Consider the following 25,965-nt stretch of genomic DNA (forward strand, 5'->3'; position numbering starts at 1 on the left):
GTGGCCACAAATCTTTTTGTGGTTCCAATATATACCTGACCACAGGTGCACGGTATTCGGTAGATCCCCGGTGTTGATAGAGGGTCACGGTTGTCTTTTGCTGATCGGTGGTCTTTTGCTTACAACGTCGAAGAAATTCAACGCCCTCGGTTACAACGATTCATTTTTTTGTCACTCTTTCTTTTGTTTTTATGGCATGTCTTTTTAAGAAAATTCTCCATTTTTCCAATTTTCGATAATTCTACCTACAATCGGTTATATTTTTAGCAAAAATTGGTGATGTCTCGTATTTATGATCCCAATTCACCGTACTGTTCTAGATCAATTATGGTCAATGAACACTTTATTTACATTATATTTGATTTCATCTGATTACATTTTTGATCCAAAAAATAAGTACGTCAGCCTCGCTTGTAATGACTAGAGCCCGGAAGTTTAGGCACTAAAGATGGTCGAAATAGGCAGGCAAAAAGGCACTAAAAATGAATAAAATAGGCACAAAAAAAGACATAATTTTAATGGAAAAAAAAACTACAAATAACTAAAAACTAAGGTATTGAGGGCCCAAAAAATAGCTGAAAAATCGATTGTACTTAATCCGTCTATTATTTTAATTACAATGTATAATAACTGCATTATTATTTAAGTTAAATGGATTTCAAGTCAAAAATAAAATGTTACTAGACCGTCAGGATTAGGCCAATTCCAGGGCCATGATTACCAGACGCGGGATCGGTAGGGATAATGATCTGTGGAGCTATCTCGAGTTGCGAATGATTCTCGTTTATTTGTCGTATTATTTTGAATAATCATTATCATTTCTATAGTTGAAACATGGCTATCGTGTTCTATTTTTGTAAAAAGAAAAAAAATATTTTTATATTACTACGTATACAAGACTACTTCAAGCGTGGGGCCTTGCATGACCGCATCTGTCACACCCATGAGGGGGAACTCTTGTCAATTTAATCGATTTTAAATGTGCATGTTTAATAAATAACCATGGTTGTTTGCAGCGCATTTATGGTGCAAAAAATAAAGCCAAACAACATGGGGCCCCAGAGCCCTGTTTGCTCCTATTCCGCCTTCCATAAGCCATGTTGTCAATTCAAGACCTCTTCGGACAATCATCGGTCCACTATACACATACAACGCAGTCCAATGCCTGAGCGAGACATATTATATGAAGCCTGTGAGGAGAAACAAATTTCTAACTTTCCTTCGCTTTTCTAACACGGACTGCGTTCATCTGAAACAAAATCATTCACGGCTAATATCATCCGGTCAAAGCAATATTAATACATGCCAACACCAATCTCTCAGATCACTTAGTTGCGTCTAAATGGGGCTGGGGAGGGCGGCTTTCTGACGATAAGTAATACTGAGATTGGTGAAATTTTAAAAAGAGCGATTTTTTTTGAAGCTTTCAATGCCCATAATGTTCAAGTTTTACAGATTATGCCTCTGAAATTCACTAATAAACAAAACTGTTAAAAAAGGCATTTATAGCACGATAATTTCAAAAAAGGCATTTTTACTGGAAAAGTTTAAAAATAAGTAAAAAAAAGCATTTATGGCATTTTGCCTGAACTTCCGGGCTCTACTAAGGACGAATCGTTTGTACCAAAAAAATTTCGCAGAATCTTCGATATCATTTTAACCGTGTTTGGCTGTATAAATAAAGTACTTTTTTTAATTATAACTTTGCGATCTGCAATTGCTGAACTGGTCAAAAACCTTTTTGATCAGTATTTGGCACCTAAAACTTTTTTTATGTAGATACGGAATTTCAGGCTGAGGGCAGTACGAAATGTTTTGCACGCCATAATCCATTTTGCTTATCGAGAAACTTCTGAAAGTGGTATTTTAACTCAAGTAGAGAGTTACGGTAGTCTCTCGATAATTCGAGGAGGATCGGACCGAGGCCACCTCGGATTAAGTAAACAATTACGAAGAAAACGGTCAAACTTCTTGCACATCTCTCGGCGACCCCCGAAAGTTGAAATGGTCTGCGTCCATTCAAAGGAGTCTATAAAATCCCCGTATCAGAAGGCATATTTCAGGGCACTTTTTGCCTTTTACCGACCTCAGTTGTACGTATTTTTCTTGCCCTGCGCATAGGCGGAGATAGACTTGGAAGTCTGGGGGGGGGGAGCATGATGATGATGCCATTCATACATACGCATATACATTATATCTGTCGACTTCAATTTTGACGCTGGGGGTGCATCCCCCCCAGGCGTATCTCCACCCATGGCAGTGCGCCAACGTTTTTTTTGTTGGGTAATTTTCGTTTTTTGTGAATAGTTCGGGGTTTTTTTTTTGTTTTTTTTTTTTTGTATTTTGATTTTATATTATGTTCCGTCCACTTCATCGATTCTTATGTCTCTGACCTGCGATTTCTTTTATTTTTCTTCCTGCTCTTCTACAACTGATATAATTGGTAAGGAGGTAAAGAGTGAATAGCAAGAGCGCGTCTTCCATTGTGGACATCCATCAACAGTCACAAGCTGGGCTGGATCGCAAGATAAAACGGTTGAAAAATCGTTACGTGTAGACACCCCCAAAAAATGACACGATTTTCAGACCGGTTTGGTCCACCCCAGAACGTACGATAAAACGGTGTGTGTAAACGCGCCTTTATGGCTATTCGTATGACGATCGACACGCGCTGTCTTATTTTTGATTAGAATGGCCAACACTTGCGCAGCTTTCGGATGTTCTGAACGGTTTAGGAAAGGGGGACCAGTATCCTTTCACAAGGGAATACTTTTTTGTTTATTCCCCTTCTTATAAATTAAAAATTGGAATATTAAATTGACGATTCAATGGATTTCTGACGTAGGCTCAGTTTTTTACGATTCCATTTTGGATTTAATTCAATTAAAGTTCCAAGTTTTGGTAAAATTCAAATGTTATGAGCCATTATTAAATGTTTTAATAGAATTTTTGGCAATAAATGATTGAAGTAATGAGTTTTATTAACTTTTAACTGAAATATACGTCTCCACAAGATTTGGCGAGATTTGGCGAGCTAGTGAGTTTATTCGAGTTTCGCTCAACTTGAAGAAAATACGCTTTTCAGAATGAGGACTTTATGGCAAATATTTTATTTAAATAGAATGTAATGAAAACGCACCCTCTAGACAATGGCAATTTTGCAATGGTATGTATAACTACCTCTAAAAATAGTATTTTTACCTCTCTTCACGCCTGAGATAAAACTATTACAGAAAAGAAATTTTTTTATTGATTAATTTGTTTTTGTTGTATGTGAAATTGCCCTCAAATAACAAAAATCAAGTAATTAATTGATTAATTAATTTTCAGTCAATATCTTCATTAGGACCATCTGAGTTAAGATCTGAAGTCACTGTGTACCTCAGATGTTAACTGAATGAAAGAATCATTCTAAAAACTACTTAATGCCTAAAAAAAAATGAAGATTCACATATGTATACTTCTGGAGCGAAGAGGTTACACATATGTGACATGTAACATACATTTACGTACTCTAAATTATTACATATATACGCTACACGAAATTTCATTTCTTATAATTTAGAAAAGTACTGACTATGAGAGATAATGCAATTTTCTTGAAAAATTCATTTTATTCCTGAAATATTATGTAAGTGTGATTTTAAGTGTGTCATTTTTATGTGATGAGGTTATAAAAAGTTTTTTCAAGAATGTTGGAAATGAAACTTTTACTTATTATTTAAATATTTCATGACTGAATATGGTATGAGTGCGAATGTGTTACATTACATAACATAATATGATGCATTATAATTATATACTCAAAATGAATGTATGATTAAAGTAATTTTAATGTTCTTGGAAGATAATTTTTATGTTTTAATAACCCCTAGTTAAAATAAATTTTCGAAATTAAAAGTGACAAAGTGAATGAGAAGAGAATATTTAAAAATATATAAATGAAATAGGCTGTATATATAAGAGATAGGTTATATATAATAGGATTTAAAAACTCAAAAGTCTTAAATTATAAGGAATTATCCCTTTTGGAAAATAAAAAAATTTCGTTTTTCAATATTTGTTTATATTATATAGAACTGATTTTTTTTTTCGAATCCCTCATTCCCTAAATATTTTACAAAAGAATGAATGAAATTCATTGAAGAAATGAAGGAAAGTTTTCATCAACTCGATCGAGTCAAATTTCGTTACAACAACATCCTAGCATTAACACGAAATCACTATGTTCTGCGAAAACGAGCCAAATGTAATAGCGCAGAACCTGTTCTTTCCCCGACAATACTGTTCATCTTTTCTTCACGTTCGACAAGTTTTATGAATAGCGTGCGCGGTCTATTATATCTTTAGTCTATGGTGGCAATGGGTACATGAGGCGTGGAATTCTGTTTCCACCGAAATTATCAACCGATCCTTCAAAAAGTGTTGCATCAGCAATGCGATGGAACTGAAGATGATATCCTCTTTGAAAGTGACAATGGCGATGACAGCCCAGATGAGAAGATAAAAACGAAGATGCCGCATTCCCTATGATGATCTGATGGATTTCCATGAGCTTGGACACTTAGAAGAAACGTATTAAAAAGTTTAAACCATTTTCTATTGTAAATTTCTGTAAGCTTATATTTTCATTTTGCATGAAAATATAAGATTTTTTTTTTCTCTGAAATGCACGTATTTTTTGGGGGTCGGCTTATACACGGGTTTTCAATTTATTGCGGTTTTGGTGGTCCCGAAGTGGGGAAGGGGGGTCGGCTTATACACGAGTATATACGGTATTTATCTTGGTTCTTTTCAGTGCGATAGTAAAATTATAAACCATAAATTGTATTTATGGTTTAGTGTTCCTTTCTTGACCCTCCTGATACTATCATTCACTTGATTCTTTCAGTGGCTTGCAACTTTCTCCTCAGGCACTTCTTCCACAGAGTTTGAATCAAATGCACAACTCATGCAGCATGGGATCACCACCAACTATGCCTTCCCAGCACACACCTGTTTTGTATGGAGACACTCTCAATGCTTCACTGCAGGTACAATGCGTGTATAATGTGCTAACATATTAAACGCCACTTTGTGGAGATATAACTATGTGTACATGTTCCATCAAAATATTTGGTTCACACAAAAAGATACAGTTCATAGAATTTTTTATGTATCATCTATGTATTTATTTACATATTTATGGATATTATTTCGCTAATCGCTGAAAGCATTTTTACGGAAGTTTGAAAGGGACCACAAACATTTTTTATGCCTCGTGATCTTGAGCTCATTACAATGGCCATTGTTGAATAGAATTATTACGTCTTTAATTCTAATGTAGTACGTTGCATTACCATTGTCATTAATTTTTTTTTTTTAAATCATGTTAAAAAAATGAACTTCGATCCCAATTAGTTCGGATTAACGAAGTTTTGCTGTTGTGTTATTGATCTCTCTGCAGAGATCATGTTCAACGCCGATACTTACATTACATGAAATTTTGCCATTTCCACTTCAAAATATGGAAAGCAGATGGCAGTACCACCATAACACTAAACAAGCCCAACTCTAACACCATAAATGCGTTATGGCCTCGCATATACGCACACACAAAACGAACCTTCGTTTAACGAATTTGTTAGAAATTCCCTAGGGAAACAATTACGAAGTGCTTGTACGGTTAAGTAGTAGTAGTAGTAATGCATTACTCTAGTACATGATATTAATTTCATTTTCCCAAGATCCTATGCGGTTAAACTATACATAATTTATGCATTGACATGATTGAAAATAACTTACTTTTTATTTTTTAGCCACTCATGACTAATAACAATAACACACACACATTTACTAAAGTTATTATTATTATTTTATTTTATTTATTTATTTTTATGATCATTATTTTTATTTTTATTTTATTTATTTATTCATTTTGTTTTATTTATTTATTCATTTTGTTTTATTTATTTATTCATTTTGTTTTATTTATTTATTCATTTTGTTTTATTTATTTATTCATTTTGTTTTATTTATTTATTCATTTTGTTTTATTTATTTATTCATTTTGTTTTATTTATTTATTCATTTTTGTTATTCTTACTAATGTAGCATGAGCGTGCATAATGAATTCAATTCGATGCAATAACTTCCTCCAAACAGCATTTAAAAACATATTTTTTATTTTATTTTTCTCCTCACTGTATGTACTTCAGTGAGTAGATTTTACAATTTATGATCCAGAATTGTGAAATCCCTTTATGGCTCCAAATGATACACACTTTTTCCCTTCTTCTAGGCTGCATTAGCTGAAAGCAACATGTCATTTTTGAGTGCAGCGACTGCTCTGGGGGGAACACCTACAACTCCTACATCTACACCTACTCCAGCTGCTACACCAGATTGTATTGTGACATCGCCATCATCATCTACATCATGTGCTAACACTCCTTCTATACCATCTGTGAATGCTATAGAAGCAGATTGTTATGTAGCGGATATGCTAACTCATCGCATGTGTAACCAGAGTCCATCATCAAGATCACCACCTTCATTAGGAACTCACAGGTAGATTTGATAAAATTTCCTTCCCACTGAGCTATATAAAACATTCGGGGCTTGCTTTCAAAAAGTAAATGATAGGAGAGTCATTTTAAAGTTCAGAAAAACTAAAATGACACTGCCTAGAGTCTCTGAAGAAAAAACAAACTAAAATGTTGATCGTAGGGGTAACAAATACCAATAGGCGTCAAAATAAGTTTAATAAATTTTCAGACCGTTCTATTTTTCAGATCTTGTAACAGGCAAGCTGTTGACAAGGGCGTTCGGCAGTACTTTTTATTTATGAGACACGTGGGGATTAAGTTTTATCATAGACGAAGTCATTCTAGGGCAGTGTTTCTCAACCGCCGGTCCCTAACACACCGGGCCGTGAGTGATTCGCACTTTCATTTTCCCATTAATTTCTCGTTAGTTGTGTATATGACCGGGCAGTGTAATTACAGTCCTTATATTCTTAGTAACACAAGTGGCATTAGCACGCCGTTTTTGGCGAAAGATAATTTCGAAGATAATTAACGAAAAATGAAAGCATTTTTTAGTGAATCAGTAATTCATACCAAGGCCCAGCTTCGCGAGCCGTTATTATTGTCATCTTGATGTACCTGAACCACATTTGATTAAATCAGAATATAAATGAAAACATTTTTAGTAAATCAATAAATGGCAGCAAAAATGGAAGGGAAAAACTTCGGGTATTTTATCCATCTGAGATTTCCCCCCCCCCATCCCCATCCCCATCCATCCATCCATCCATCCAATCGAGCACACAATCTTCGGCACGCTCATCCCGTGCTCTAACCATTGCTCCACCTGCGCATGTCGGATTCTGTTGAAGTTTTATATTCTGCTGGTTTACAGAATGGCAACTCTTCTGTTTATCTTGTACAATTTACTTTTGATATGAGTGGCAACTATCAGTCTTGTTTACGCGGCCATGCTGTACGGTTGTATCTGTCTATCTCTCTATACAATTAAACTTATATTACGGGATTCCCTGCGCCCAGTCAATGTGTTTGACTATGAATTAGTTTCATAATTTTCATAGGTTATGTCCCCAGCCCCTGTTGACAAGTTAATTGTAAGTTTTGAGGGATTTATGTTCTTTGTGAACAAGTTATAGTTTCCGAATCCGCTAGTTTACGTTTCGATTACCACGATGGCTGCAGTTGAGATTTCGTCAATCAACAAATTCGACGGCTCGAATTATTCTCAATGGAAGTTCTTGGTGAACTGTGCGTTGAAAGCTAAAGGAGTCTACGACGTGGTTGTAGGCAAGAATGCTAAACCGGATGTAGGTCCTGTCCTCGCACGATGGGAGAAAGCTGACGCAACAGCGATGTTTGTTATCACCTCGGCGATGGAGATGACCCAGATATCCTTGGTGCAGAACTGTCGTTCCTCCAAAGAAATGATTGACAAACTAGACTCGATTTATCAGCAAAAGTCCGCCTTCAACAAAATGTTATTGCTGGACAGATTTCATCAGCTGAAAATGGAAAGCAGCGAGTCAGCTGTGGAGTATATAGCGAAAGTTGAAAACCTCGCTCGTCAAATCACGGACGCCGGTGAAAAGGTGAGTGATGTTACAATCACAACGAAAATTCTAAGTACTTTGCCGACAAAATACAGGAACTTTCGTCAAGCCTGGTTGTCTATGGATTCAAGTAAACAAACCGTCGCCAATCTAACGGCACGTCTCATCGATGAAGAGCTTTCGATTTCGCGCAACGAACAGAGTGAAACTGCGTGTGTCTCAGTTTCTAAGCCGAAGAAGTACTATTCGTCGAAAAACAAAAATTTTCAGAGTCGTGAAAAATCCAAAAAGCGTCTCGACAAGTCGAAAGTGATCTGTTATTCTTGCCGAAGGAAAGGGCACTATGCCTCCGAATGTAAACAACGAAAGCACGACTTCAATCGTCGTTCGTCCAAAAATGATGGTGCGTCCAATTTTACCGATGTGAATCACGATTTGCTCAGTGCTGAAAGTGTCTCCAGTGCTCTTCAATCAGGTGAAAATAAGTGGATTCTTGACAGTGGCGCATCTGCTCACATGACGTGTATTAAAAAGTGTCTTAGTGATTATCAAGAGGCAGATGGTCAAATTAAGCTCGGCAACAACACTGAATTACCCGTTCTTGGTAAAGGTAAGGTTTTGATTAAGAAATTCGTGAATGGTACATGGAATAATGGGGAGATCCATGAAGTATTATATGTCCCTGGTCTGAAAAGAAATTTACTGTCGGAAGGTGTACTGGCTGCCAGGAACATGAAGATAATTAAAAAAAATCACTATGTGAAAATTTATAATGACAATAGATTAATTGCTGAAGGTATTCGTACTGCAAATAATTTGTATAAAATGCTTTTCAAAGTCATATTTAGTGATGAGGTAAATATTACAAGTAACAACGACTTGCAATTATGGCATGAAAGAACTGGTCACATAAATATGAAAGCTCTTAAAGAGCTATGTGAACGAAATATTTTGAAAGAAAATATTAATTTTTCTGATGCCGAAAAATTCTTTTGTGAGGCTTGTCAGTATGGAAAGCAACATAAGCTATCTTTCACAAGAAGGGAACACAAATCGACTATCCCAGGTGAACTAATTCATTGTGATCTTTGTGGACCGATGTCTGTTCAATCGGTGGGAGGATCAAATTATTTCATTCTTTTTAAGGATGATTTCACAGGCTATCGTTCGGTTGCTTTCATAAAACACAAAAGTGATGCGTTTGAACAGTTCAGAAAATTTGTTCATCTCTGTGAAAACAAATTTCAACATGTTGTCAAAGCAGTCAGAACTGACAATGGAACTGAATTTATCAATAACGAGTTCAACAATTTCCTTGGTCGTAAAGGCATCTTGATGGAAACAACGGCACCATACACACCCGAACAAAACAGTCGTGCAGAAAGAGACATGAGAACAATTGTTGAAAGTGCCAGATCAATGCTGTACGCAAAACAGCTACCTAAATACTTGTGGGCAGAAGCAGTGAATACTGCAGTATATATTCTGAACAGAACACCAACAAGTCAAGCTCCAAATTCTACCCCATATGAACTTTGGACTGGAAAGAAAAATTGCCTGAATCATCTCAAAATTTTTGGAAGCGAAGCGTTCATGCACGTTCCGGACTCTCAAAGAAAAAAACTGGAACCCAAAAGTAAGAAGATGATTTTCGTGGGATATGATAGAGACTCGAACAACTATCGATTATTCGATCCGAATAAAAGAACTGTGACAGTGTCGAGAAATGTCAAGTTCAATGAAGTCCATGATGTGAAGATGCTTCCCTCAACATCCAAGGTACATATCATTCCGGATGAAAACAATGATATAAGCCCGAACTGTGATGAAGATATGCAAGATGATATGTCTGATCGCGAATCTAAGAATCCTGATCCCGGAAGAAAAACCCATAGGTACAATCTTCGAGATCGATCTACAATAAAGGCTCCTTCTTACTTCGAAGCGAATGTGACGGAAATCGAAACACCTGTTTCATATGAAGAGGCGATGTGTTCTCCTCAGTCACAGGAATGGAAGAAAGCGATTAAAGAAGAAATCGATGCTCTTGAGAAGAATGAAGTTTTTGACTTTGTCAATCTACCAGATGGCAAAAGGACTGTAGGTTCAAAATGGGTATTCAAAATTAAATATTTCCCAGACGGAAAAATTAAGAAGTTTAAAGCAAGGCTGTGTGCAAAAGGCTTTTCGCAGATTGAAGGAATTGATTACTCAGAAACCTATTCACCAACTTCAAGATACGACACGATAAGGGTTCTGTTTGCTATCGCTGTCCAACGCAATCTCAAGATAATGCAATTTGACATAAAGACCGCTTTTCTCCATGGTGAAATAGAGGAAGAAATATATCTTGAGTCACCTCCGGGATTAACAAGCGATGACAACAAGGTGTGCAAACTAAAGAAATCTTTGTACGGTCTGAAACAAGCTTCAAGATGTTGGAACAAGAAATTCTCAGACTTTCTAAAAAGTTATGGTTTCGTACAATCAGTTGCAGATTCTTCAGTTTATTTTGGGACATTCAAATTAAAGACTGTGTTACTAGCCCTTTACGTAGATGACGGTTTACTATTTTGTGAAAATGAAGACATCCTCAAAGAAATCGTCAATAATCTGAAGAACACTTTTGAAGCTGTGGTGTGTGAAAAGGGACTTTTCGTTGGTATAGAGTTCATTGAGAAGAAAAATTCCATCTTCATCCATTCGAAAAGTTATATTCATAGAATGCTGAAACGATTCTCTCTTGAGAATGCAAATCCTGTGAGTGTTCCTGCGGATCCCAATGCTATAATATCTGCAGACTTAACACCACTTGAAAAAGGTTCAGTACCTTACCGTGAAGCAGTCGGAACATTAACGTTTCTAGCTATCACTACTCGTCCCGACATAATGTTTGCCGTTCATATCGTGAGCAGGTACCAAGAAAATCCTGGACTGTGTCATTGGAATGCCGTCAAAAGAATCTTTAGATACCTGAAAGGTACATCATCGTACGGAATCCAATATACACAACAGAGCTGTGATGAATCAACCTTGGTTGGTTATTCTGACGCTGACTTTGCGAATGATGTGGACACTCGAAAATCGACATCAGGATATGTGTTCAAGATTAGCGATGAAGCTGTCACATGGGCTACCCAAAAACAGTCAGTTGTGTCTGCATCAACTACAGAAGCGGAATACATCTCTGCTTCGACAGCTGTGAAAGAAACTCTGTGGTTAACTCAACTTCTCAAGGATTTTGGTGAAATTATTAATGCCGATGGAGTACCCTTGTGCATTGATAACCAAAGTGCCATAAAACTCATCAAAAACCCGGTATTTCATAAGCGAACCAAGCACATAGACGTTAGGTACCATTTCATAAGAGAAAAATATGAGGATAAATCCATCTGTGTGAAATATGTTAAATCAGTTGATCAAATAGCCGATATTTTCACCAAACGCCTTCCAAAAGAGAGGTTTGAAAAATTGCGAAATATGCTCAGTGTGAAAATTTCATGATTATATATACATTTTTTTGACAATGTTTGTTTTATATATATTACCTGTAAACCATAGAATTGGTGGGAGTGTTGAAGTTTTATATTCTGCTGGTTTACAGAATGGCAACTCTTCTGTTTATCTTGTACAATTTACTTTTGATATGAGTGGCAACTATCAGTCTTGTTTACGCGGCCATGCTGTACGGTTGTATCTGTCTATCTCTCTATACAATTAAACTTATATTACGGGATTCCCTGCGCCCAGTCAATGTGTTTGACTATGAATTAGTTTCATAATTTTCATAGATTCAATCAAGTATATCTATCGTTAAACGTCACCAGCAAAGATTTCACTGAGTGACGTAATGGTTCATCAATTATTTCGGCCAATCACGATGCGCTAAATTTCTATAATTTAGCTAGGAATGTAGGATTTGTTTATAAGTGGACCGAGCCTTTCACTAACACAAAATAAATTTACTGAGCCTTCCAAAGGTTAAAAATCAAAAAATCACTGTTCTAAGGAGTTCGATTTTAACCTTCATGGTGAAGGGTTGGTCGATTTAGAATATTATCGTAGAGGTGTTATATATTTAAATAGAGTAAAGGAATTTTACATGTTTGTGTTGCTCCGTATACACCATTAGCGTTCAACGTTTTAAAATAGACGGTTGAGTGTGTTTATCTGAGGATGAGATGTCACTCTCCGCTATCCATACGAAGGTTTTAACAGCTGGCTGATGCGAAGATATATTTTAGGAAAGAGAGAAAATTCAACTGTTCATTCGGGGAATCGAACTCACGTGGACGGAGCTCAATGCCTTGCACGATGAAATCGTCATCTTGTCAACGGCTGATGACCCACGAAGCGAAACTCGACGATTTGGCAAGTCGGATCGACGATCTTTGCTTCAGCATGGCCCAGGCATGGGATCAACGAAACTATCAGGTACTCTAAATTCAGAAGCTAAACTGAAGAGCCAAAAAAACTGGCACAGGCATGCGTATGCAAATAAAGAGATATGGGACCAATCAGAGTAAATCGCTGCGGTCGGCAACGCCTATGTAACACAACAAGTGTCTGGCATAGTTGTTAGATCGATTACTGCTGCTACAATGGCAGGTTATCGAGATTTAATTGAGTTTGAACGTGGGGTTATAGTCGGCGCACGAGAGATGGGACATAGCATCTACGAGGTAGCGATGAATTTTGGATTTTCACGTACGACCATTTCACGAGTGTACCGTGAATATCGGAAATCCGGTAAAAAACTAAATCTACGACATCGCTGCGGCCGGAAAAAGATCATGCAAGAACGGGACCAACGACGACTGACGAGAATCATTAAACGTGACAGACGTGCAACCCTTCCGCAAATTGCTGCAGATTTCAATGCTGGGCCATCAACAAGTGTCATCGTGCGAACCATTCAACGAAATATCATCGATATGGGCTTTCGGAGCCGAAGGCCCACTCGTGTACCCTTGATGACTGCACGACACAAAGCTTTACACCTCGCCTGGGCCCAATAACACAGACATTGGACTGTTGAGGACTGGAAACACGTTGCCTGGTCTGACGAGTCTCGGTTCCAATTGCTTCGAGCTGATGGACGTGTACGGGTATGGAGACAAAATCATGAATCCATGGACCCTACATGTCAACAGGGGACTGTTCAAGCTGGTGGAGGCTCTGTGATGGTATGGGGCGTGTGCAGTTGGCGTGATATGGTACCCCTGATACTTCTAGATACGACTCTGACAGGTGACAGGTACGTAAGCATCCTGTCTGATCACCTGCACCCATTCATGTCCATTGTGCATTCCGACGGACTTGGACAATTTCAGCAGGACAATGCGACACCCCACACGTCCAGAATTGCTGCAAAGTGGCTCCAGGAACACTGACTTTAGACACTTCCGCTGGCCACCTAAATCCCCAGACATGAACATTATTGAACATATCTGGGATGCCTTGCAACGTGCTGTTCAGAAGAGATCTCCACTCTCTCTTACTCCTGCGGATTTATGGACAGCCCTGCAGGATTCATGGTGTCAATTACCTCCAGCACTACTTCAGACATTAGTCGAGTCCATGCCACGTCGTGTTGCGGCACTTCTGCGCGCTCGCGGGGGCCCTACACGATATTAGGCAGGTGTACCAGTTTTTTTTGGCTCTTCAGTGTTGTTCCGTGCGCTTACCGAAAATTGAATTGCCTTCGTTCAATAGTGAACTTAACGATTGGTCGCCATTTCTCGATATGTTTACAACGACCATCGATCAAAACAAAAGACTAAGTGGCATTCAAAAGTTACAATATTTGAAACTATATGTCAACGCCGCTCAAGTAATTCAAGCTATCCCGCTCGCAAAGCATGGGGTTTTTGTACGATCGGTTCAACAACGAAACAGATGTTCAGGCAAGTCTGGACAAGCTGTTTTCGCAACCGAACATCGCACATGAGTTAGCAACATGACTACGTTGTCTTCTAGATGCCATGAATCAGTACCTGGAAGCTCTACAATCGCTCCAGCAACCGGTGCAACATTGGGACAGTATCCTGATGTAGTTTCTGTCCGATCTACTACTGATTATCTGTGAATGATGCTATGATCACAATTTTTATTCCAGATTCTTTATTGTATATATTGTTTGTTATTTTTACATAAATTAATAAATTTTTGGATACCCCCATCCCCCGGGAAAGCTTCGATATCTCTCTGAGATGGGAAGCGATGTGTGTCTGGTCCTTCAATGTTCAATATACTTCCTGTCCAAGAAGCTGGATCCTGAAACTTTTCTTTTTTTAGTGAATGGCGGGAACTCATCGTCAATCGAGCTCGCGCTCTTGCAGTTGTAAACACAAGCAAATCATCATGTTCAGCCAAGTCGAAGACGCAAGGTGACCCGACAAATTCATTCTAATCACGAAAATCAGTATTGATAAATCATGGTGTGTCTAGCACATGTTGGGTTTGCAAAAGAAATCATCCCATCTTCAGATGTTCGAAATTCTTCCGCCAGACTGTTTCAGCTAGAAAAGCAACAGTCGAAAAGCACCGACTGTGTTTCACTGCTTCGGATCATCACATATGGTTAGGAGCTGCTCTGCATGACACTGCAAAAAATGCAACGGTTCACACAACACATTACTGCATGAAGCGGATGTCGATACTACAAATGTCAAAACGACTTCAGTCTTTTCGTCAAAGTTGTCAGGTACAAGAAAGACATCGACTTCTAGTTGTGTCATCTTGCCAACGGCCATCGTCAAAGGGTTCGATAAAATGGGTCAAGTTCACATATTCAGGACACTTCTCGACTCCGGAAGCCAATCAAGTTTTATCCGGGAGGCATGCGTTCAAACACTTGGTCTCCGACGACATAATTGCAACTTGAATCTCTCTGGATTATCGTCAACACCAAGCTAGGCAAGGTAAGAGAGAGAGGACTGGTTCATTTTAACATATCTTCATATGAAAACGAATCGACTGAACTGATTAATGCTCTTGTGTTGCCCAAAATATCTTCCGTACTGGTCCTGTGGACGTACTATTGGGTGCAGATATTTTTGGAAAACTGTTGCTATATGATTCATTGAAAGACTGGTTATTTGTGGAGATAAGTACTGTTGTTGCCTGGACGAGTAGCATCTCCCAATGGTTCACTTCATGCTCTCGAGACAGTGTTCGGCTGGGTCATCTCGAGGAAGGTACATACCACAGACATACCGAGACCTGTTTCAACAACACTTCTCGTACAATATAGAAGCTTCGATCTCAATAAGTTCTGGGACTTAGAGGAAGTTCTTCCACAATCTTTATTGTAAACAGCCGAAGAACAAGCATGTCAAGAACACTTCGACACAACTCACACACGTAATTCATCGGGAAGATTCATCGTCAGACTTCCTTTCCAGAACATCAATGTAAAATGTCATGATCAAGAGATGTAGCTGAGACACGACTTCTACAGAATGAAAGACGTTGGAGACACCAGCCAAAAGCTCAGGAAATGTACTGTGAGTTCATGCAACAGTATGATACTCTGGGAAACGAGAAACAGTTGGAAGCAACAAATTACAATCAAAACTAGTATTATCTATCTCACCCACGCAGTTACGAAGCCAGAGAATCAAGCCAAGTTTCGTGTGGGTTTTTGGTGCTTCAGCAAAATCATCATGGGGTTTGTCATTAAATGATAAGCTGATGGTTGGACCAACATTGCAAGACGATATTGCACTCTTCTTCTCGGCTTCCGAACTCACAAGGTCGCAATGACAGCAGACAGTGTCAAGATGTATCGTCAGATCCTTGTTCATCCGGACGACACGAAGTACCAAACAATCTTGTGGAGAGAATCGCCAGACATACTCATCAGGAGTATCAATTGCTGACTGTGACATACGTTACTGCATCAGCACCTGCAACAGTTAACTGAGGATGAAAAAGATGAGTTTCCCAGATCTTCTGTCATAGTCAAGCAGGATTTTTATGAGGATGATTTGCTCACTGGAGAAGATTCCATCGGGAAAGCTATCCACATTCAACAAGAAATCGTTTAACTTCTTCAAAACGGTGGATTCGTCATAAAAAAGTCGGCATCAAATGAAGAAAACGTTCTTGTATCTCTACTGAATTACTTTCGTGGAACAAGTACTACGTTCGAAATATAGATTGACATCACATCAAAACTTTGGGCATTTTATTAATTTATTTTTTAAATTAAACTTTTGGGAAGCCAAAGGATGATGTATTTGTTTTCAATTCAAAATCACTACCGGTGAATATGCAACAGCGGACCAAGTGCCCTGTTCTATCACACATCTCCACGGTGTTCGACCCACTTGGATGGCTGGCTCCTGTTGTAATCAATGTCAAGATTCTAATACAAGAAATGTGGAAGGCTGAACTGTCTTTGGGATCAGAAATTGCCAGAGAACATTCACAATTGATGGACAGCATTTTGTTAAAACTTCATGTAAGTGGGGAGCATTCTAATTCCAAGATATATGATGCAAATCTCTCCACATATGGTAGAAATTCACGGTTTCAGTGGTGCATCAGAAAAGGCGTACTCCGTGGTTGTGTACATTCAAACAGTTTCCAATGAAGCAGTTGCGAAGGTTGAATTAGTAACAACAAAGACACGAGTGGCCTCTGTGAATCCAACAACCTTGCCTCGACTTGAACTTTGTGGAGCAGTGCTGCTTGCAAGACTCATCAAGTTTACATGCAATGCACTACGTCTAGTCAACACAAACATATGGTGCTGGACTGACTCTGTAATAGTTCTCTCCTGACTCTCTTCACATCCAAGCCGGTGGAAGACGTTTGTGGCTCATCGAATGACAAAAATTCATGAGCTCCTCTCTGGGGGTCATTGGAATCACATTGATGGAACCAACAATCTCGCTGATTGTGCGTCACGAGGAATACCAGCCAACAAATTGAAGGCATTTCCCCTATGGTGGTATGGTCCAGAGTTCCTTTCCAAGCCAGGTCAACAAATCTGTGTTGTGCAGCTTCGTGGATGAAGTTTTGACTGAGAAGAAAAATATTTCTTGTAACCAATCTGTGTTTGTTGGTATTGCATACTACATGGAAATTATCGACAGGTTTTCCTCATTTACTTCTCTTCAGCGAGTCACAGCATATACCTTCAAATTCATCGACAACTGCAAACTCGCTGAACCTGAAAGGAGCACAGGGTTTCTTACCACTCAAGAACTGAAACATGCATTATGGGGGCGGGATATTGCGACATGTACATTGATTGGGAAGTCAGCGACATCCGATCTTTTTTCCAAAAGAGCATCATTTCACTCAGGTGATTATCCAGGATTATCATACAATGCATAACCTGCGTTCGCTATCGTGGTGCAACAGCTCCAAAAATCATAGGCGATCTACCGGCTGCAAGAGTAACACTATCTCGAGAATTTATTCGCTATGCTGTCGATTATGCAGGACCTTTCGCCATCAGGATGTCGAAGTTTTAAAGGGAAACATCAAGGAACTAATTCCTGCTTCCAAACATAAAACTTTTATGTATCAAACTCTTTGGATTTGTAAATACGACGCTTTATTACGATTCCTGGAGATGTACGTTGCAATTGTTCTCCCACTACAAAGTTTGCAAAATCCGCCCAAAATGCCCATCAATTGTTATGCGCTCTCACCAATGGTCAGTTTGTGATTGTTCTATGCATACTTTATCTCATTTTCTCCTGGACCCTGCCTCTGTCTAAAAATTTGCATTCTGTGAACTGTGATTTTGTATCAGCACTGGAGCACGTCGATCTGATTTTGACCTCACTGAACCAACCAAGGGATAATGCGGCAGAAAAGTTCAGTGCAATTTTCAACGAAGCTTCGAAATTTATCTCCGAGGTGAACAGAGAAATCAAGGTGCCCAGAAAAACATCGATTATGACTCAGAGGGGAAATGTTGCATGCAGTATTCCGAAAGAATACATCCGAATAAACTTGTTCTCCTACCTTTTGTCGACCATGTACAAATGCAGATAACAGATCGATTCAATACTCACAAATCATTGGTAGTCCAATGCAAATATTTCTCCCTCGTTACATCTATTCAAATTGTGGAAAACTCACCGTTTGCAAAGACTTTTATGATAGTGGTCCTTCCAGAAAGTAGAACACTCGATGCCAAGTATTCTGTATGGCGGGATAAATTGATTAAAACTCACGAAAATTTGAGACCGGGAAACGCAATGGAAGCCCTTTTACAATGCGACGCAAATCTTTATCCGAATATCCATACGTTACTGCGAATTCTTTCTGTACTGCCGATTTCCCCAACTACTCCAGAGAGGACATTTTCTACTCTTAGACGACTCAAAACCTATTTGAGAGAAATACAACTGGTGAAAATAGAATTACCGGCTTAGCCCTTTTAGCCATACATCATGATATTGATTTTGTGCACCCACAAGAAATCCTTGACCAATTCATCAAAAGCTCAAGACGCACAAATTTCTGAGGTAAGAAATTACTAAACTTCTCGATTTTTTAAATAAGATTTGTCACCATGAACTTCGTTTCTGTCAGCTTGATAAATCGTAATTTTTCTTCCAATATCTGAATTATGATAGGTTATTCCACAATTGGAAAAATATATACAGTTACATACCGGTATATACTGTTACGAACTATCGACGATAGATGGCGCGATTCGTTCGATGGCCCTCAGAAATATCGAAATCGGTTATATACCGGTTTCGGTTTGGCGGAAATGACTGTGATTGGTGGAGAACTGGCAGGGCGTGTAGAGAAAAATCTAGAAAGTCCCGCCCCTCCAAGCAGTGATTCAACGCCCCTCCAGGCAGTCCGTATCCAGGCGTCCAGGTGGCGCCGTCGACTAGGAAACTGCAAAATAGAATTTTGTGGAATGTTCTTTTTCTCGAAGTTTCTCCGGGGTTATAAATAGTGTGGCGCTCACAAGAGGGCAGGCTCAGACAGGCACAAGGAGATTCAGTCAGTTGTGTTTAAACTTTGCGAGAAAGTTGTTAGCTCTCTGATTAGCCTGTAAATACGTGTAAATTGCTGTTCTGTAAATAAATCTGTGTTTGTTCGTCGAACCGCTTCTTGTTTTGCAATCTCGCAGTCTTGTGAAAATTACCCGGAACAATACTTATAACTTGTTGTTGACAGATAACAACGCTCAAGGTTATGTATTTGAAAGTTTGAAAAAAATCAATGTAATTACTACAATATGATCCTCATAATTGACCGCAGCTTGCGAGAAACTTTCTAGAGGAAAAAAAGATATTTTCGTAATAATCAGGAAAGTACTCAGCGATCAACCTCCAGAGAGGGCACAAAAATTTTCTAATGGACAAATTTTGAGCATTACAAACCTTCAAAACGTAATTACAGAAATTCTTTAATCCTTTAAGCAGCACAGCAAAAATCATTAAACTTTATTCAAAATGCCATCTTTTTTTAACGAAATGAGCTTTCTGCTGATTTTCAGCAGGTGCTAACTAACGGGATATAGGGAAAAGTGTTCCACTGAGAAATCAACTTTACAAAATATCTGGGCTTGTCAATGCTAAAATAAGAGGCTTTTAAGAAGGCGAGATATCACGTCAATGCCACTTAAAGGGTTAAAATAGCATGTAAAACGTACATATTTCTTTTCGATATTTTAATTTTTACCGAGATATTGAATTTTTTTTTAAGTTTTTAATTGGTTGGGGGGGGGGTCACGGGCTCCCTTCTTCCCCCTCCCCTCCTCAGCGTACGTGTCTGGTAAAATGGATATCGATATGGAGAGGGGAGATTTACAGAAATGTGCGTTTTAAAAAAATGATCCCACCTTCTCCGAAATTCCGGAGAAGGTGGATTGTTGGTTCCCTCATAAAATAAATTTGGAATAATTATCAGATTTTTCATTGGCATGGAATAGAAATTCATTAATAGCTGTCACACTGCTATACTAATTTGTTAAATTCTACACCGAAGAGCCAAAAAAACTGGTAAACCTGCCTAATATCGCGAGCCCGCAGAAGTGCCCGAATACGACGTGGCATGGACTCGACTAATGTCTGAAGTAGTGCTGGAGGTAATTGACACCATGAATTCTGCAGGGCTGTCCATAAATCCGTAGGAGTAAGAGAGGGAGGAGATCTCTTCTGAACAGCACGTTGCAAGGCATTCCAGATATGTTCAATAATGTTCATGTCTGGGGATTTAGGTGGCCAGCGGAAGTGTCTAAAGTCAGAAGAGTGTTCCTGGAGCCACTTTGTAGCAATTCTGGACGTGTGGGGTGTCGCATTGTCCTGCTGAAATTGTCCAAGTCCGTCGGAATGCACAATGGACATGAATGGGTGCAGGTGATCAGACAAAATGCTTACGCACGGTACACTCGTGAAATGGTCGTACGTGAAAATCCAAATTTCATCGCTACCTCGGAGATGCTATGTCCCATCTCTCGTGCGCCGACTATAACACCACGTTCAAACTCAATTAAATCTCGATAACCTGCCATTGTAGCAGCAGTAACCGATCTAACAACTATGCCAGACACTTGTTGTGTTATATAGGCGTTGCCGACCGCAGAGCCGTACTCTGATTGGTTCCATATCTCTTTATTTGCATACGCATGCCTGTACCAGTTTTTTGGCTCTTCAGTTTATATATATATACATAGAGAGAGAGAGAGAGGCCTGACAAATCTTAGTGCCAGGTCACCATGGTGACTAGAAAAGATTCTTTGCATGACTGTGCCGAAGGCCTAGCTGTTATAAAAAAAGGGTACAGCAGATGTTTATATCTGTACACATTTATGGGTGTAAAAAACCCTAAAAAAAGAGTCAACATTCCACATTTTTGAAATAAAAAATTCAAAGTTGAATTTTCAAAATAAAAAATTGATCTCAAATTATAGCCAATGACTTGAAGTTTAATTTCATAAATATTTTTTTCTTTTATGTTGTAATAATACTTTATATTTTGGGTTTTATATATGTATGACTGAAAAACATGGATTTTGTCCACTCTATTACGAAAGCAAATATCGCTGTAAAAAACTATTATTTGAAATAAGTTTATTTCTTACTAATATTTATTATTATAATTATACTTACTATTATTTACTTATTATAATTATACTTACTATTATTTACTTATTATAATTATACTTACTATTACTTACTTATTATAATTCCTTACTATTACTTACTTATTGTAATTCCTTACTATTACTTACTTATTATAATTCCTTACTATTACTTACTTATTATAATTCCTTACTATTACTTACTTATTATAATTCCTTACTATTACTTACTTATTATAATTCCTTACTATTACTTACTTATTATAATTCCTTACTATTACTTACTTATTATAATTCCTTACTATTACTTACTTATTATAATTTCTTACTATTATTTATTATAATGAAATCAATTTATTTCTTACACATATGCTGAAAAAAAAGTTTTGAAAACATTGACCTTTTTTTTCTGTCATTTTGAGAGTTTCTCATGATTTTTGAAAATAGCGCACAGAAAAGTTTATTTCTTATATGTATTTTATCAACTCAAAATCAAAACTTTTCATTTCTGACAGACAATGGGGTAGTAATTTATAATTTAATAACTTGGTTTAAAGTGTTTTTAAAATTTTTTGTCTATGAACTACAAAAATGCTTCCCGTAACAGAGTGCACAGGAATGTTTAAGTAAGAAAAAGATGTCTCAAATATTCGAAATAGGCCCAGCAAATAAAATTTTATTTTCTAAAATTATATACAAAATGTGATAGGTGACCCAGAGACTCCGTAACCTTTTAAAAATATCCACCCCATGAGCAAATTTGAATTCTAAAAGCACATCCCCCCGCTTCATAGTTTGAATTTTGGTCTGTTAAAATTATTAAAATCTGGTGGACACTGGACTTGTTCAGCTGTATATTATATCAACAGGATGATTTTTCTTAATTAAAAGTTTTTTGTTGAAAGTGAATAGTAATTTGCTGTTGGTATAAATCTCGCGTTTATGCAGCACCTCCTAGAGATAGAAGTCCTCTGCACGGGTTGCCATAAACGTCATTCAACTACCTACAAGTTTGCCACATTTTGAAATACAGCATCCTATCAATCTTCGTGTTTGGCTCACAAATATATTTTCTTTCCTTTCTACATATTTTCTTTCGATATGTTATTTTTTACCGAGATATTCAATTTTTTTTAAATTTTTGATTGGTTTGGAGAGGGGGCACGGGCCCCCAACTCCCCACCCCCCAGCGTACGTCTCTGGTAAAATGGATATCGCCATGGAGATATGGAGAGGGGAGATGTACAGAAATGTGCGTTTTAAAAAAAAATGGTGCCCCCCCCCCCCCGAAGTTAATTCCTGGCTAAGCCCTTGTTCAGTTGGAATTGAATTTATGCGCTTCTGTAAAAAAAACCTGTAGCGTTGTTGAAAAATAATTTGAATGGCAAAGTGGGAACTGCCTGTGCCGACCGTGATGCTACGCACTGCATCGCAAGCGGCTATGGATGAAATTTATAGTTCTACCTCGAATCGTCGTCGGTAACAGAACTCTTCTGGAAATCGACATCCGAGAGAAAGCTAGTTTTGTGTTGAATCTCAAGCAAAGGCAATAGTTTTTCGGGGAGAATCCCCAGAAGCGATTCCACTCCGTAGTGTCCGAGTCTAGGATTAAAACTGTTCAACATGTGATAGAGCATGTCGACTTGAATTCCTGCCAACTACAACACGTTGAAAGACAGAAACAAAACGTTAGCGGAAAAGTTATTCTAACGGAGGAGATTTGCTTTTGGTACAGAAAAAAGAAATTCAAATTTTTCTCGATAGAGTGTGCTGCATGCCAGTTCGGCAGGAGTAACTGGACTTGAGCCTTTCTTACTCTTTGCTGTGTCCAAAACATTCGTAAAGCTTCAGCCAACGATTCGTGGCTCATGTAAAACAACTTCATCAATAGTGCTTTGTCCACCCCTATGCCATAGTTGTAATGGCATTGGTGTGTGTTTATTTCTGAATTTTGAAAATTCAGAAATAAACTGTTAATCGTATACCCTGCATTTTATAGGACTCTGATCTTCCATTTTCTCCGGTGATTTGATTCTGGTACAGCGTCATCTATCGACAAAAAATACCCCATCTGACGATACACGTTTTTGAACAAAGACAAAAAAATGGGGAGCTGTTATATAATATTAAATCAATAGAATATACAAGATATGCAGAAAACTGGATGTTGTGAAGATATTTATTTTTTGAGATGTTGATTTTTTTAAGGAAGGAAAAACTCATCTCTGCCTCCACTGGAGATGAGTTTTTTCCTTCCCTAAAAAAATCAACATCTTTAAAATTAAATATCTTCACAACATCCAGTTTTCTGTATATCGTGCATTAACAACTGGAGAGCGACATCATGTTATATACAATAAAATAAACTGAAGAGCCAAAAAAACTGGTACAGGCATGCGTATGCAAATAAAGAGATATGGAATCAATCAGAGTACGGCGCTGCGGTCGGCAACGCATAAGCATCCTGTCTGATCACCTGCACCCATTCATGTCCATTGTGCATTCCGACGGACTTGGACAATTTCAGCAGGACAATGCGATACCCCACACGTCCAGAATTGCTACAAAGTGGCTCCAGGAACACTCTTCTGACTTTAGACACTTCCGCTGGCCACCTAAATCCCCAGACATGAACATTATTGAAGCCTTGCAACGTGCTGTTCAGAAGAGATCTCCACCCCCTCTTACTCCTACGGATTTATGAACAGCCCTGCAGGATTCATGGTGTCAATTACCTCCAGCACTACTTCAGACATTAGTCGAGTCCATGCCACGTCGTGTTGCGGCACTTCTGCGGGCTCGCGATATTAGGCAGGTTTACCAGTTTTTTTGGCTCTTCGGTGTAGAATTTAACAAATTAGTATAGCAGTGTGACAGCTATTAATGAATTTCTATTCCATGCCAATGAAAAATCTGATAATTATTCCAAATTTATTTTATGAGGGAAACAAGTTTTTGAAAAAAATAAATAAATGGATATTAATTTATTTTACTTATTAAATATTACTTATTAATTATTATTACTTAAACGAGATTTCTCGTTTCCATGCTGTGACGTAAAAGACCGGCAACGAGATTTCTTGATTTTTAATTTCCTATATGTTGTGACGGAGTCGACTGGGGAAGGGGCATAAAAAGGAAAACAATTAAATTTACGATTAAGGAATCTTTTGCGTTTTGTTTTAACGTCCGTCAACAAAGAAAATGACCATTAAAAACTAATAGAATACACGTAGAGGGGTTAATAGTAACAAATTAATTTATTAAATTATCAAATAAAATAAGGGTTATTCAAAAAGATCCACATCCAGCATGTTATAATATCATTGCAAATATATGAACTTGACATGCCGAATATCAAATGGTTAAGTATCTCGGTTAAATAGACATAAATTATTAACTGAGAGAGATAATTCCGACTATATTGATACGGTACTCACCACCAAATCTTTCGTACCCATCTCAGTCCTGGTCGTTCTCTCTCTACCGCGACCTCTCACCTTCTTACATTCAACTCCGGGGAAAAAGATCCCGTTTTTAGCAGCGCCTCACACCTTATATAGGCCCGATGGTACCAGCGGTTCCTCAGAAGAATTGCTTCTCGGAACTCGCCGGTTCCCTTCATGTCGGCGGCTCTATTATTTTGAAAGACCGTCGAGGCGCCAGATACTGTAACACCGTCTGCGTCTCGCGGTGTTACAATGTATTTGTTTTCCATTTCCAGGCGCGAAAATCGCCGGCCATTAGTAAGCCTACGGGAAATAATATGCGGTCATTTGAGTGTTAATATTAAAAAAAACGCACACACACACACGGAGACAGATTGGGACGGTAGGTGCTGTGTATCCGGAGAGACGAACGCGGAAAATTCCTTTATTCTACTTCAGTGGTTCCCAACCTTTTTTTCCTTCCCGCAATCCCAGAGCATTGCGACTTACCTTCCCGCACCCTCTTGGATAATACGTTTTTTATCTGTTAGAAAATTCAGATTGTTTTCCTGTAATTGATTAGATTAATTATCCATGAATTATTTTATAGTATCCATTTGAATTATTTATGAATTATTTCCATGAATTATTTTACCTTTTGTTTAATGTTTTTTCTCGGCTATTGCTAATACTTACTTTTGGCTTCATATATGTATATTTATTTGAAAATTAATCCAAAAATGAAACTAAAAAAACTTACTATTTTTCACCATTTTTTTTTTGAAAAAAAAAAGAAAAGGTTTATTGAATAGTTTTTTACTTATATTGATCCCATCCGTAACAACTAGAAATCAATATTTCTTTGACATTTGTGTAAAGTTTTCGACGTTTTTTCTGAGTCATGTATATTCACGATAGTATCAAATATGAGCACAACATGCTAATAATACGAGGTACCAATGTAAACCAACCACGAAACAGTTTAAGTAAATAATAGTATTTTATCTAAATCGAAATGGAAAACAACTATGATCACTAACCGAAAAAGAGACTTTTACATCGCAAAATTCGTTTGACACATTCCTGTGAGCAGAAGTGAAAAGATTCAACTTCAAAATATTGGTATGATTCATATTTTTTTAGGAATTGAAAAATTAAATTTTTGCCATAATTTTGATTTTTGTGAATAATCAGTCGACATGTAATTTTTCCCCATCTCGTACGCCAAAAATTCTCTCCCGCACCTCCTGGGACTACCTTTACGTTAACATACGAAACCGACAACCCTTCGCTATGAAGGTTAAAATCGAACTCCCTAGAATGTCTTCATCTCGATAAAACTTAATTCTAACGTGTCTCGTGAATAAAAGTATTATCTTTGTCAACAG

The 25,965-nt window shown here is 37.9% G+C and overlaps 1 protein-coding gene across 4 annotated transcripts in view; it reads left to right on the forward strand.

Moving 5' to 3' along the window:
• Positions 1-25,965, forward strand: part of LOC149078233 (uncharacterized) — a 575,966-nt gene that overhangs the window by 542,186 nt on the left and 7,815 nt on the right. For all 4 annotated transcript variants that reach the window (XM_089241835.1, XM_089241837.1, XM_089241838.1 and 1 more), the window contains 2 exons: positions 4,892-5,033; positions 6,281-6,549. In XM_089241835.1, the coding sequence (XP_089097961.1) occupies positions 4,892-5,033; positions 6,281-6,549 (411 nt within the window). The remainder of the gene's footprint in view (positions 1-4,891; positions 5,034-6,280; positions 6,550-25,965) is intronic.

This window comes from Pholcus phalangioides, unplaced genomic scaffold (genome assembly GCF_987345545.1).
Source record: "Pholcus phalangioides strain wild (caught in Gottingen) unplaced genomic scaffold, Ppha-v1.0 ptg000014l_1, whole genome shotgun sequence".
Taxonomy (NCBI): domain Eukaryota; kingdom Metazoa; phylum Arthropoda; class Arachnida; order Araneae; family Pholcidae; genus Pholcus; species Pholcus phalangioides.